At 37.3% G+C, this 15,181-nt stretch overlaps 1 protein-coding gene across 6 annotated transcripts in view; it reads left to right on the top strand.

Moving 5' to 3' along the window:
• Positions 1 to 15,181, top strand: part of COL4A4 (collagen type IV alpha 4 chain) — a 68,978-nt gene that overhangs the window by 18,476 nt on the left and 35,321 nt on the right. For all 6 annotated transcript variants that reach the window (XM_040074570.2, XM_058421991.1, XM_058421989.1 and 3 more), the window contains 13 exons: positions 679 to 795; positions 3,355 to 3,423; positions 3,683 to 3,718; positions 4,423 to 4,485; positions 4,946 to 4,981; positions 5,147 to 5,188; positions 6,120 to 6,200; positions 6,401 to 6,454; positions 7,592 to 7,651; positions 8,269 to 8,313; positions 9,340 to 9,393; positions 13,344 to 13,413; positions 14,897 to 15,001. In XM_040074570.2, coding sequence (XP_039930504.1) covers positions 679 to 795; positions 3,355 to 3,423; positions 3,683 to 3,718; positions 4,423 to 4,485; positions 4,946 to 4,981; positions 5,147 to 5,188; positions 6,120 to 6,200; positions 6,401 to 6,454; positions 7,592 to 7,651; positions 8,269 to 8,313; positions 9,340 to 9,393; positions 13,344 to 13,413; positions 14,897 to 15,001 — 832 coding nt within the window. The remainder of the gene's footprint in view (positions 1 to 678; positions 796 to 3,354; positions 3,424 to 3,682; positions 3,719 to 4,422; positions 4,486 to 4,945; positions 4,982 to 5,146; positions 5,189 to 6,119; positions 6,201 to 6,400; positions 6,455 to 7,591; positions 7,652 to 8,268; positions 8,314 to 9,339; positions 9,394 to 13,343; positions 13,414 to 14,896; positions 15,002 to 15,181) is intronic.

Genomic DNA, 15,181 nt, shown 5'->3' with positions numbered 1-15,181 from the left:
AAAATTAATTTTAGGTCAAAATTAATGTTTTGTCCTTGCAAAATTCTGTGAAAAATAGGTTTTTTTTTTGTTTTCCTCCAACAGGAAGATCATTCCAAGAAGAATCTCAATTTCAATCAACAAATCATTATTTCATTGCCCAGTTCCTAATTTTTAGTTAGAACTAATCCTTATCTGGACACTGGTTAGTTATTGCTAGGTTAGAAAAATCACAATCTCTGTAATTACTGTGTGCCTGAGTCAAGCTGTGTCTCTTTTACTTGTTTTATCCCTACAATTAAAAAACATGAAGCTGCTTGAGATGATTTTTTTTTTTTTTTTTTTTTGGGGGGGGGGGTTTCAGCGTTACAGCCACAAGAAAGACTGTAGCTAGAGAGCTAGAGTGTATTCTCTGAGAAGACACATTACTTTTTCACTCAAGTGAGAAGAGTCTCATCCTCTTAACCACTATTGACCCTATTATATTTGCTATGCATCAAAAACCCCAAATAAACAAAAGACCACAAAAAAATCTATTCAGAATAGAAGACATTTCTAATGCAAATGAAACCAGCACCACCGTGAGAGGCCATCTCCTTCATATCTGAGATGTTTTTTTTCTGAACTGTTCTCTTGATTTAAAAAGTAATTTCCCATTAATCATGGTGTATTTCTAATAAATAATTAACTGTTTTTCAGGGCCTCCCAGGAAGGGAAGGACCCAGAGGCAAGCATGGTTTGGATGGCTGCAATGGCTCAAGGGGAGACCCAGGATTTCCAGGAGAGAACGGTTATATGGGGCCAAGAGGTCCTTATGTATGTGAGAGGCATTCCCGCTGTGCACGTGCATTTCCCCTCCGAGCTAACAGCTCTTAAGTGACTCCTAGACTGTGGCATCAGTTTTACAGTGCTGCACAGGGAATTCTCAGGAATTCTTACTCAGGTTAATGGGAGTGAAACACACTGCCTTAACAGATTAAGTTTGAATGTGAAATAAGCTCTTATATCCTTGAAGTACATATGGCTGCCTTGAGAGTTAAATTCTGATTTGTTTCCCCAGAATGTAGCCACACCAGCTGAGAAGGAGTAGCTTGAAACCACAGTATCATCCCTTAGTACTTGAAATTTCTTAAAAGCATTACTAGTAAGGACATACATGAGATGAGTTAAAAATAAGTAGAAGATTCAACAAGCCGAAGTCGTGTTACACTGTAAGATTTGGTACCACTTTTTTACACATATGTGCTCTGTGCCCTCCTAGTCTTGCCTGGGCATGTATCTGTATATGCAGAGATCATTCCACAGTTAAAATGTTTGAAATTAACACTTCAATATCTGTTTACTTTTTCTGTTAAAATGGAAGGCACTTCAAAATTGTTTAAATAGCTGTGTTAGCAGTACTCAACTGCTGAAGATAAAAAGATTCTTGTCTTTTCAGGGAAATAATTTACTGTAACTCTAAAGAAATTTTGCTGAACAGTTCTAGTCACCAGTCTCTGACTTTTTGTGGAAACAAGTTTTATTCTGAATGAATAAGAGATGATTAGTTGGTCTAACAAACTCCCTGGAATTTCCTAACACAATAAAAACAACTGCACTTTACATGAAAAATCATGTGTTTAGTGAGAGTTAAATAAAATGCTGAATTTGGCCATTAGAAGAACATGGAGAAGGTGCAAGAGTGTAATGATATTATCAAGGATAATAGCAATTAGAATAAATTTTCATGCTATGAAAGACACAACATTGTAAATTTACTAATAACCTCTTTTGTTATACCTCTGAAAGTAACTTGTTACTTCTGCTGAAAGTAGAATTTCTCTAATTTCACTTGTATTTTCTTACTTACTATGGCCTTCAAAACAGAGTTTTACTTTCTGTAATTAGACAAGCGACATAAAGGAAAAACAGGACATGGGACAAATTACAGCATAAACCCTACCAGTTTCAGGAGCATGCTCTTTGGCAGGCCTAGAAAAGTATTTGCAACCTACAAAAACCAGGGAGACACAATAGGCATGTAGCCTTGGATATGCATACTAAAATTCCAGTGCAAATTAATTTAACTACCCAGAAAAATCACACATAGTAACCATATTTGCTTGTGTGCAAGAATGCTCTTCCAGCCTCTCTATGGAGATTGCCTATTTTTAAATCAATTTTTTGCACCAGGTACTAACTTGACTGTACATTGCAGCCATCATTTTTTATCTAATTCTTATTTATAACATTGTCATGTATAATTTTATTTAACACTGTGTACATATTCATCAGCTTTAATTCATTGACCTTGTTGGAAAATAAAGTAATTTCTATCTGTAAGGCCATAGCTAAGTCATATAGAAGATAATAAACTGAAAGATGTTTTATTATACAAGAGACCACATGTAAAATAACTACAGATAAATACAACTTTTGATGTGTTCCCTAGCAGCTGTTGTTTACCTGTAATGTGTATCCAATCTACTGTAGCCGTAGACAGCTGTAATTCTTCCTTTTATTGTACCATTCCAGGGAGAAATACCTTCCCCATTTCATTCTGACTGCAGGATTTGGACAGCCAGTGTATGATATCATGAACACTGTACCAGTACAGTTTTAGAGTGGTTGACAGTGTCGTATTTTATTGAACTCAGTAGTCAGGTGGTTAACTTAGTTAAATGATATTTACTGTGTTTGGATTTCAAATGGAAAAACTTCAGAAATAATATCTTTATATATCTGATATGTGCATATCACCTCTTAACGGTAAATTGAGCATTACAGTTAAATTTTGCAAAATAAATCATCTGTTCATGCTAACTCAGATTGAGTTTTTGAGGGTGCTACAATTAGCAGGGTTTTATAAAGAACCCCACAGCAAGTACCATGGGAACTCAATTTTTAAGATCCAGGGCTCTCAGGTATCAGATTTTTTTTATAGACTGAAACAGGTTTGCTAATAGATGGAATAATTGAATACTATGCATCTAATACAGTCCATACTGTTATTTTTTATCTCTATGCAGTATCACTTTAAATTCTTCTGACTCATGCAATGAACTTTCATGGAAGGCAGATCGTTAGTACTTAAAGCCACTGCCTCCCTGAAAGAAAAAGAAGAGATATTGATACTAAAGGCAAGATTTGTGAAGACTATAAAATCTTGAGGGACCCAAGCGCTAAGGAGCACCTTAACAGAGCAGACCAGAAGCTGGTTTGCTCAACTGTACAGAAGGTTTTGTTAGATAAAATGATCATTCATGATCCTATTGGATTAGCTTGTGATACAGGGGCACCAGAAAGTCACAGCCTGTGAAGTTATCATACAGTCTCCATGGAAATGTAGGGTATCAGTAAGTGGATCATGTTTTAAAAGACTCTTTTTCTTTAAAGGGAATTCCAGGGCAAAAAGGAGAAAAAGGAAATTCAGTGTATGTTTCACGTTTTGGAAAAGGACTTCCAGTAAGTATCTGATTGTGAAAAAAATCTTCTATTGTAGGAAAACATGTATGGTAAATTTAATTGTTCCATTATTCCTCACTAGTTAATAAAACCAAGTAAAAAAAAAAAAAAAAACAAAAAAAAAACCAAACCAACAAAAAACCAAACAAACCACATATACTACTCTAACAGATAGTTCATGAACTTGATATCTGTAAAGTTAGAAAATAGCCACGAGAAAGCTTGAGCTGGCTCATTTACTAAATGATTGTCATTACAGGGAGAGAGAGGTGACCCTGGACCCCCTGGCGTGCCTGTAAGTAGTCAGTGGGTTCTGTAACTGCTTGTTGTCTTGAAGATCTTTGATTTTTTTCTCCTTAGTATGGTAAGAAATTTTGGGGTTTCTCCCTGCCTTAAATAGCAAAATTCCAGAATAAAGTCTGGGAAGCATCAAGTCTGTATAGTCTATTCTCATGGCCAGTTCATGCTGGCTGAAAGGGAATAAAAAGACCATCCTTACCTGCATTAGATGTGTGTGGAGCAGCTGTTGCCATGGTACTCCTGAATACTTTCTCTGTGAAATTCAAGATGTGAAATCTTCTACAGTATCTGATGGGTCTCTCAAGAATGAGGAGCACTCTATCATATTCCAGCCACAAGAACATGAAAAAAGAGTTTAATTTTGTTGCTGAATCACATTCTTGATGGCTTTGGGTTCCTCTTGTTGTACCCTTCAAAAAGGTGTTCACTGATGAATTTTATCAAGTCCTTGCATCATAGCACAATTGCTTACAAAGTGAATTAATAACATAGAACTGTCCCTTGTCCAGTATTACCCAGGAACTGGTGCTGGGCTGCTCTAACCGCAGGGAGATTTCACGTATGGTGTAAGTTTTGGGCCATGGGTGGAATCCAGTGGCCAGTATGCTGAGTCCAAGCAGTTTTGGAGGGGGTGGGTTTGCGTAGAAAAGGGCAACTCCTTTCTGTGTTCACAAAAAGACCTTTTTCTGTCTTTTCCAGGGACCTAGAGGGCCAAGAGGTACAACGGGCCCATCTGGATACCCAGGCCATCCAGGCTTGCCTGTAAGATCACCACAGTTATACAGCCTTGCCTTAGGATATGCATTCATTCTTGTCTAACCATTTTAGAACTTGCCTTAATGTGAATCAAGCCTAAAATAATTTTTGAGGCTGGTGATAAGATAGATTTTTGCTTTACCTTATGAGTTTGGAAGTTGAGGAATATGTTGTTCTTTCCAATGTCTGCGTGAACATATTGCATCCTGGCAGTCTGTGGTCATGCAGAAATACTCCTGGTGCTCTCTGCTTAATCCCTTTTCCCAAGATCACCTGTGGGAGACAGGAATGGGGAAACCAGAGGTCAGCGCTGCTGAAAGCAGTGACCAAGTGAAGTAAATTGCACTTTGGAATAGATACACCCCAAGAGAAAATTCTACCTCTAGGTCTTGTAAGCAAGAGGAAATAATTTTCAAAAGCTGTGTCTAAATCAGACATATTAACTTGTCTTCATTCTCTTTTAAAGGGTATTCCAGGTTACCCTGGTTTGCCAGGTGAACAGGTAGGTAATAACTTCTGAAGCTGTTAGTGAAATAACAATTCATACAACTATTTGAAATGTTCCTTATGTTTATTTGCTATCAAGTTTTTCAAAAGGGTTACTTGATTAAACTAATGTTAGTATTTTCTAATCATGCTGAAACTGTGTCCATTCTTTACCAATTAGGGAAATCCAGGGATTGGAGTGGATGGACAAAAAGGGGAGCCGGTAAGAAAACTAGTAATGTTAAATATATTGTTACTGTAGAGTTAGAAGAATAATAGAGTCTTGGGTTCCCAGGAACCCATTCATTTGTGGCTTTGTCTCCTGTTTAACATGAAGACATGTTTAACATGTTTTCATGTTAAACAGAAGAAGTTATTGAATAAATTAATTCCGAGCAGAAGTGATTCCTTCAGTGAGCTGCACGCAGGAATCAAACGCATCCTGAAGATTTTGAAAAACAACAATCAGTGTTACTTAGCATTTACATACATTCTGAACAGACACTGCCTAGGTAATCACAACAGTATTTGTGATTACTTAGTGACAGGGGCTGGACCAGATCAGTCCCTGAATCTCATCTCTTGCTAAGTGCAGAGCAGATGTCAAGGAAAGGGTGTAAGAAGCACATAATAACAGTTCCATCTATATTAGCATACTCAGGATATATAGAAACAATGGGGAATATTTGATATTTCTTCCATGAATTGGTCCAATCAGTTGTTAGAATTTGTGCAAGTGTCTAACACACACAACTTTCTGTAACAAATCAATAATTGCATTTCACATTCACAAAGTCTTGTGCTCAAAGGCTTTGGTCTAGAACATGAGAGACTCTATGTACACATAGCAGATTTGACAGTCGTGTAATGACTGTCTCCACAGCAGATTTGGAGCAGGAGCCAGGCCTTCTCATTTATTTCCTTAGCTGTAACATTATTTTTAATGACTCAGGAGAAGATTAGATTGCCCACTTTACTTATCTGGGCAGATGGTAAAGAGGCTTACAGATCTCAGTGCAAACCTTCATCTGCAGGTAATTAGTACATTTTCAGTGAGTACAGAAATATGCAGTGCTGTGGTACAACAGGAAAACAAGCTGAGTGTCACTGAAATACTGCTTGGAACATCTCTGCTGTTGTTTTGGCTTCCACAGGGTGACATCGGAATGCCTGGGCCGCCTGGGTCACCGCTGTTAGTTGGACCTCCTGGAGCTCAGCTGTTCAAAGGACAAAAGGTGTTAATTTGTCATCATATTTAACAGTGCTCAACTTGACAAATACAATCCTGAGATGTAATTTTTTGCAAGAATGGCACAAGACAAACCTATCTTTCTGTAAGAATTTCTAATTCAGAGTAGGACTTAAAAAAAAGTTAACCAGCACATAGCCATATCCTGCATATTAATATACACGAAAACTTTCCTTTTATACGTAGGGCCAAAAAGGATTACCTGGGGTAACAGGATACAGAGGGCCACGTGGACCCAAAGTAAGTAATGGGACTTTTTTTTCCTATGGTGCTGGCAAAGTCCTTCTGTGGTTATTATGTCTAAAGCACAGCATTTTTTGCTGTGAAATTTAATCACCACCTAAATCAGTGTGAAAGCAAAAATATTTCAAAACCCCTTGGAAAATCTTTCTGAGTCTGTTTTATACATACCTAGTGAGTGTTGCCTGGTAGCAAAAGGTCAGTGTTGTTGCCAGTTGGGCTGTTGACATAATGGATTGCAACTGTGAAGAAAATACAAGTACAGATTATTTTTCCTCAAGAAGAGAAACAGATGATCTGAATGTGTTCCTAATGGGGCATGATGTGTATTTACCACAAAAGGTTGAATAAAGACTTTAACTTGACACTCTGGATATCCCCAAGGGTAGAGAAGCCAGAGCCACCTGTTTGGAGAAAGAATTGCTCTTTACTGTCTATTTTACATTTTCTTTTCTTTCTGTCAACGTGATCAATTTAAACATTGAAGTGCCAGATGAGGAAAATCCATGGGCAGGAAGTTGTCAGATCTCAGAAAAACAGGATAATTGGAGACAAAAGAATGACTCTAGTTTATGTTAAAAACTTACTTAGTTTTGTAGCAGAAGAGAAGAAATGAGAAGCACGAACATCACATTTCTGAGTTGTAAGTCCAGCACTATTTCAGAAGTTAATTTTCCATCACAAAAAGACCACTATTAGTTTGCACTGGAAAAGAGAACAAAGCTAATCTTTTTCTATCAGATTTACATTGAAAAAGATGGGCTTTATATGCATGCTCCAGTACTAGTTGTCTATGTAGATCATAATACATGCACTTGTTAGTCATAAGCAGGAACAGAGAAATCAACTGAAGCAGCTCAAATAATGCCCAGAACTTAAAAAAAGAAATACAAATTCAACTGCTGAAATAATATGAAGTTTAGAGAAGAGACCAGAGCAGGTTCCTCAAGTAGCTGGAGCTACTTAGGCACTGCTGGTGATGCTGTGTGAAGGCAATCTCAGTGACTGAGCCTCACAAGTGAAATAAGATCCACTGATGTAATGTATAGATCATTTAATAAACATGCACAACTTTAAAAATTTATGGCACACTTCGCTGAGCATCTTGGTTAAAAAAACCTATTTCGATTGCTCTAGGGCACACTTGGGAGAGGAGAAAAGGGTGAAAAAGGCCTTCCTGGATTCCCTGGATTGCGGGTAAGAAAGTTGCAGAAAAAATTGTATCACAAATTCACTATAATTAGGCAGTTAAGGTTTGCAATTTCAAAAAAGACTCTAAGGATTTTTTTTAACTAATCTGTCATGCTTCCTTGTATGGAATATTTAGGAGACTTGCCCTGGGACTTACCCTGTCTCAGACTTAAACATAAGCTCATACAGACTTTCCCTGGAAAGAAAGTAAATCTGTAGAGTTATCCTCTAAATATTAAGACCAGCACAAAGCTGCCCTGGAATAGCACAGTACTAACATAATAATTTTAATGTTCTCCATACGTGTTGATGACAGTTTTTTTACAGCAACTTTACTTGTACTTGGTTTGCCTAACAGTGCTGAAGTGGAGCAGCATTCCACTTACTGTGCTTGATGCAATATGGTAAAAAAATTACGTGAAAACCTCAGTGGCTTGCTTTGGTCTATAGTTCTAATTCTTGTCCATTTCTCATAGAAACTATTAGCAAAAGCTTTGCAAAGTTGTTGGAAGATATCCCAAGTAATATTTATCTATGTAATATTAACTATCAGCAGTTCTGAATAGGTTTAATTTTAAATAAGCTTTTACTGTTTTAGCTTACAGTCTACTTGCTTTTATTAGGGTCATCCTGGTTCTTATGGACCTGCTGGTTTTCCTGGAATGAAGGTATGAAGGCAGAAAGTATAAGCAGCTTCCTGAACAGTGGGATCAGTGAGATTTTGTTTTCTGTGGATTTATGCAGATTTGGAATTTCCACATACTTCACAGCTCAGATTGCATTCCTTCTTTTCTCTTCTGCTGCCTGTTGCCACAGAAGCTGTATGAACTCTGTGTCTTTGAATTTCTGCCACTCTTTGAAATTTGTCTGAAATTTGCTAATGGAATCTGAAGTTCGAAGAAGGACGAAAAGTCAGTGGAACACATACAGCATAAGAGAAAAGTTATGCAGCATGTTAACTTTGTTTTTTATGGTGACATTATTTGTGTAATTTTGTGGTGCATGCATGTTTTGTTCATGCTTCTGGCTTGAGAAGTTCCAGTGATGCTAAGTCTGCTAAATTTTACTTATGAACTTACAACATCTTACTGGAATAAAGAACAATAGATGTATGTATACAGATCTGTATCTTGCCCAACTCTAGTTCAGGTAGTGATCATGCTGTTCATAAATCAGATCAATGTATAAATATTTGCATCTAGAGTTATAGTCCAGGTGACTGTTTTATCTGCAAGAATACTTTTCACTTTGTTTTTCACTCCTGCCTACCTAAAGAGTTTGAGTACTGGCTGGATGAGTATATTAGAAAATCATAAAAAGAGAAGAGAGCTGATGTTCAGCTGCTTTCCATGCAGTAGTTTAAGAGAGTCATTCAGCAGGCAGCAAACCAATTTCAGCTGTATTAAGCAGACAGTCTATCAGAGTCTGCTGGTATGTATTCCAGCTTATTCTGTGCCCCAGCTTCGCTGACTCTGCTGAGCACTGTCTGAATAACCTGGCAATACATGCTGTGAATTTTCCAATACAGGAGAGTCTGTGAAACACCGCCTCCTGTGCAAACCCAGTGAATTCTCTGAAACAAGCTGTGGACACAATTATAACATGACAGTGCTATATGACTGCCTTACTGGGTTTTGCTCAATTAATTATGTCTTAACAGATTAACCAAATTGAATTTATGTGATCCTTTCCAGGGTGAAACAGGATTTGCTGGTTTTCCTGGACAACCTGGCTATCCAGGCATACAGGTAAAAAAATGACCACACATTCACATCCCACTCCCCTTTGTACCTATATTTCCTCCCAAAGGTACCCAGTTATCAGGCCATTTCCCTTTACACAGTCGTAATTTCTTTAAAGATTTACTATTTTCATGATAGCTATAGTTATTCATTACCATGGTAGTAAATAGCAATGTAAGAAAACATTCCTAGCTAGTGCATGTAAGAGTGGGAATTCTATTTTACATACCATAGGAGTTGTTAATTCCAGTAGTTACCTATAAGTATACCAGGATAGCTACCCAATCCATGAAGTGTAGTGCTCTGCAAGGTATTCATGTTGAGCTGCATTCCCTAGGGAGGTATGGGAGGTAAAGGAAGCTGCTATTTGGTTAATAGTATGATCCTATAAATGAGGATGAAAACCAGCCCCAAATGAGGTGGCAAAATTCCATTGTTTGCATGATTTACCAAAATCTCTTGGCATATGTTCAATCACTTAAGTAATTATTCCAAGATGTTTACCAGAGTGGTAAGGAAGTGGACTCCTTCACACCAGCTGTGTTTAAACATTTCCTACTTTGGCTCACTTAGAGGACACTAACTGTCTTTTGTTTTACAATACCTGCTGCTTTCCATTAGGGTTAGAAGTGTAGGTGTCACATCCCGGGGCTAAGCACTAAAACAGGAGAATATTTAAAGTGTGTAAGAGATGCTAAAAACAATTTCAGAAGAACCAGGTTTCAGTCTAGTGACATTTCAGGACAAAAGTTTATGGAATTTTCTTCTGCAGGCTGCAAACCCAATGAAATTCTGACTGCTGGATCATATTGTAATTCTGAGTAACAATAAAGACTTGAATGAAGGGAACTATTACATTTCCTTTGGAATCTACAATGCTAAAGCACACTCAGAAGAAAAAAGCAGTTCTGGATGCTACCCTAGAGGGAGCAAAGCAGCAGTGAGTCTAGCCAGGGGGGAAGGCCTAAGGAGTCCTGGGATAGGGTACAAGTGGTCAGCAGTGTATGAGCAAGAGGAGAAGTGAAATGCTGCGATGCAGAAGGTGGGTGACAGAATCATCAGTAGAGACACCAAGGTTGAAAAAGCTCATCAAAGTTATTATTACAGTACAGAGGACAAACATTATTGCAGAAATTGTGATGCTTATGAACTTGGCTTCAATATTCTGAAATACAAAAGCCAAGGAGTGTTTATTTCCCTCTGAAATAATTTTTGAAAGGTGCATATAAGCCAGTAAATTTTCTTCAAGAGATTTACCCAAAAATCACCTCTGTTATAAACTAAAGGTTAAGATTGGAACACACTCTACATAATCTGTGGTGACATAAAGAAGTAAACTGCCTGGTGCAATCTTGTCATAACTAGTATACGGCTAAAGACACAGTAGAAAACACACAAATATAGAGCAACAAACAGGTTTTCAAAGCATGTTTTCAAATGAGAAATTATAAACACATAAAGTAAATGAGTAAAAGTGCAATAAAAACATCTGGTTTAGTCACAGACTTACCTTTCAAAGGTAAGACTGCCAGGAGAATGCTAGACCAGCTTCTTCAGCCAAGATTTTAATTATGTGGTCTTACCCAGGGGGAAAGAATTGCCCACAGATGTTACATTTCCTTCCCTTTGGCTATTATCAACTTCACAACAGGGTGATAAAATTAAGATGCTAATTAAACTGAAACATTGCATATCATATTTAAACAGAAAATTCATTGCAGTCCAATATTCCCAAAATCTAGAATCAAATCTTAAGTGTTCTCTTGTTAAAAAGTTCTCACTCTGATGTACATATTGGTTAAATCGGGGGCCTCATTAACAAACTTGAGATAAGTCCTGTTATAGACAGAATAGTGAATTCCTCAGAGTCCATCGATTAGCCCACAGCCTGAGTAGCCATCAGGTAACATTACGAACAGTAAACAAAAACATGATTAATTGTTGGTAGGTTATGCTAGGGAAAGGGTTGAAGTCCTGCAGTAATGAATCAGAAGGGTGAAATTACAATTGCTAGTGCCCAGAGCAAAAGAAATCAAATCAAATATAGACACAACTTAATAAAGAAAGGGTAATTACTACAGATATCCAAAATCCTGAGTGATTGCACAGATTCCATAGTTTTGATTGGGAAACAATTGGAGAAATCTGATTATTCCTGAAAGGGGCAGACCTATCCAGACTGCATCCCCTGTTCAGCTGGCCTCACCAGCTGTTGCTCACGATCCACTAAAATCACATGCACTGAAGGAACAAGAATATGATTAAAACTTCTCCTGGGAATAGACTGTCCTTGTGTAGATTTTCCTGAAACAAACATGTTCATAGAAAATCTAAGATGCATTCAGATTTAAGGTGTAGGGACTCAGAAAAAAACTCCAATTGCATGGAAAATAGATTTTATCTTTTAAAAATGCTAACTGTTGCTAAAAGCAAAGAGTGGAGTTCAAGAAATTGTTGCCATAGATTTTAATGCTTAAACTGGATGGTGGCGACACTTTTTTTTTTTTTTTAATATATTGTGGCAAGCTGAGTCTCTGGAAGTTTTTATGGGAAGAAAAAGCAGTATCAGTTGACAAAATAATCCAAGCAGGTCTATGGCATCACATCGGATTGTGACAGTGGTGAAAACACAGCAAATAGGCAGCTGCCAGCCAGAGAGGGTCATTAGCCCTAACAGCCAAAACCAGATTTTCAGAGCCCACAACTGGAATTTATTACTTGAAATACTAAGAACAGACATGTTTGACATTGGCTCATTACTCTTCAGCTCTTTCTTGTGCTCTGGTTGTGTCATTTTAAAATCAGCATGAAGATGATATAAGGCTTGGGCCAAATGCATCTATTATACAAATCTTTGATTATCATCATTAAATTAATTTTAAAGCTCAAAATCCTTTCTAAGTTTGTCAGAGGAGGCAAAATGCTAGTTTTACCTTTTCTTTCTGTGTCATTAGGGAAGACATATTTATGTTCCTGTTTAAAAGAACCAAAGATGACACAAGGATATTTCATTCTGCAAGATACAGTCAAAGGAGGAGGCCAGAGATCAAGAGGGCAGCAGTCAGTGACAGAACTGTCTAATTACTGTAGAAACACCATTTAAAAAAAAAAAAACACCAAGAAAGAGGCATAGAGGCCTTGTTTTCACTTGTGCAAGAATGGGTATCCAGTTTTGCAGTCCCAGTTTTCCTTGTCCGTGTCCTAAAAGGCCCTGCAGTCCAGTCCTGGGAATGCAGCCTCACTACGCAGTTCCCACACTGACGTTCTTGTTTTCTCAGTTCCCATTTGTTGAAAAAGGAGAGCTGATTTCTAATCTACAAAGCAAAAGGTCTAATACAGTTTGCCACATAAAAGTCTTCCCTAAAGACCACTTCACTTGCAATTCTGAGTATCAAAATCCAAGTTAATTTAGAAATCCTCCAAGCAGAAGTGATTTTCCTCACCATTAGTAAGTACTTTTATCTTTCCCTAATGCAGATGTTTTAAACTTCTTATAAGAGCTTTGAGTATCTCTTACCATTGATAATAGCTGTTAGACTGTGAAAATGTTTTTCTTTATGCTTATCTGTTATAGAAGTAATTTCCTAATTCTGATACAGAATTTCTGTAATTTTAATTACAGACTGGTGGTTTAAATATCTCGGTTAAATGGATACTGATTTACTGTAGTTGAGTCATATTTACAATAAATTAAATCAAATAGAACAGTCACATATTCTGAAGGGTCAAATAGATGTGTATGATGGGTATGTTAGTGTTTAGCCACAGGCATCCTGAAAGATAATGATTATTTTAAATCTTTTTGCTTGGTTTTAAATACTATAAAGTGTCAAAATCAAGTTTCCTGGGTGGTGTGTGTCAAATCCTTAAATACCTCCCCATTATTGAAATACTCAGTTACATTCTAGTACACCTTATATTTGTATATTAAAAAAATTATTGTTGGGCTCTTACAGGGGGATCCAGGAGAGAAAGGGCCCCCAGGTCCTCCTGGAGCTGTTGGAACTCCACTGCCTCCTATAAAAGGTTATTTTTATTTTTGACTAGTCTTTATACTATGTGAAGTTTTGCCAAGGTGTGTGAAAGTGGTCACTCGGGGTGCAGGGGACGGAATCCTAAAAGATTCCTGGTGGCCACAGCCTGTGTTTGTGGGTTTGGCCACATTTTTGTGTGTGTCTCGCTGATCTTCCTGGAACTATGTTAAATGTACAAATGTCACATTAAATGTTTGTGTGCAAGATCTTTATGCACACAAGATCTAGTCACAACTAGATCTGTAGGACTCCCTTGTTATTGGACCTAAGCATATCTACAAAAAATCTATGAAAAATAAGCCTATGCTTGTTAATGGACAACAAATAAGAAAACTTGCCTTCCCATTGTAATTTAGGATTCTTGTTTTCAGTATTGCCACAACACACAGATTTTAGACTACAATAAAGCTTCCTGTTGCATAGCAGAGGCAGAGTCCTGGGACTAGTACCCCCAACAGAAGACCTGTTGATTTATTGCCTTCCTCCCTAAACCTCAGGCTGGGTTTTAATGTCCCAGTTCCCTTTATCCCCATTTTATTTATCTAATTGGTGAAAAGATGTATGGAAATTCTTATCTCAGAGCAGAAGGCAGTGCAGAAAAACCAGGTCTGTTGCCTGCAAGGTTGTGTTTTGCATCTAATACTTGGAGAGTTTGTTTTGTGAGGACATTTCAACAGTGAGCTCATCATAAATTGTATTTCTGGTGCAGCACTAGAAATTCTTTGTGATCACAGAAGTAAGTTACAACAAAACCCCAACTCAGCAGAACCTCCCCATTAAATAGGGGCCTCATCCTAAAATAAATTAATTTTTTTTTCATAGACTTTCATGGTTTCCAGCCTGTACAACAAACAACCCCATGCTTAATATTTCAAATAACATTCAGTTATGTGCATGGGGTGTGAGTGGATACAGTCTTCAGAAAAAGAGGCCTTTAGCATAACAGAGAATAGAACTACTGCCAATATTTTCTTTTCCCAATTTAATGAAATTGGTTTCATCTGATTCAGGTTTTCTTTATAAGTATGTAATTGCAATTTTAAATTTCATTATTTGTAGCAATTTTGAAAATATACTTTTAAAAATCAGGATAATTTCAGCTAAGGTGATCCTGAAATGCCTTCCCTGTGTTTACAGACAAAGCACATAACATGAGATCCATATTTATTTTAAATGCTGCATATGTTTATTTGGGGCAAACATTTTTCTCAGCATTTTGTAATACGTAGCACAAACATACTTCTACAAAGTGATGAAGAGTTAAAAATCTGCTCCTGAAATGGGCTGGAATCCATAGAAAAGCTACCAAATCCTCCCACCTTAAAATTAAATTGTTACACATTTTAAAATGTTTCATAAATTATTTTACTTCTGTGTAGTTTCCAAATTATAATTTTGGTTGCAGCTTAATTTAGATTTAAGCTGTCAATTCCATAAGGTGTTCAACTCACCTATGTTTCTGTAATTCTCTGTAGGTCCACGAGGAGATCCTGGATTTCCAGGTCCCGTTGGTGAAATGGGGTCAGTTGGACCCATTGGTCCATCAGGCCTTCTAGGAAGACCAGGATATGATGGAACAAGTAAGAGAAGCAGAGGATAAATGTGAACTACACACCAGAAGGAAAGAAAGCAGCTGAAAGAAAACTGTTCTTTGTCCTTGCTTGATGCAAGTCACTAACTGTAAAGACTGTTCAGTAAAAATATTAACTCAGCACTTAATAGCCAGAAAAAGAAACAAAATGATCCAAGCAGAATGTTAG

The sequence above is a fragment of the Hirundo rustica genome, chromosome 10 (assembly GCF_015227805.2).
Source record: "Hirundo rustica isolate bHirRus1 chromosome 10, bHirRus1.pri.v3, whole genome shotgun sequence".
Lineage (NCBI taxonomy): Eukaryota > Metazoa > Chordata > Aves > Passeriformes > Hirundinidae > Hirundo > Hirundo rustica.
Note: the sequence above shows the minus strand (reverse complement) of the source record. Positions and strands in the feature narration are given on the sequence as shown.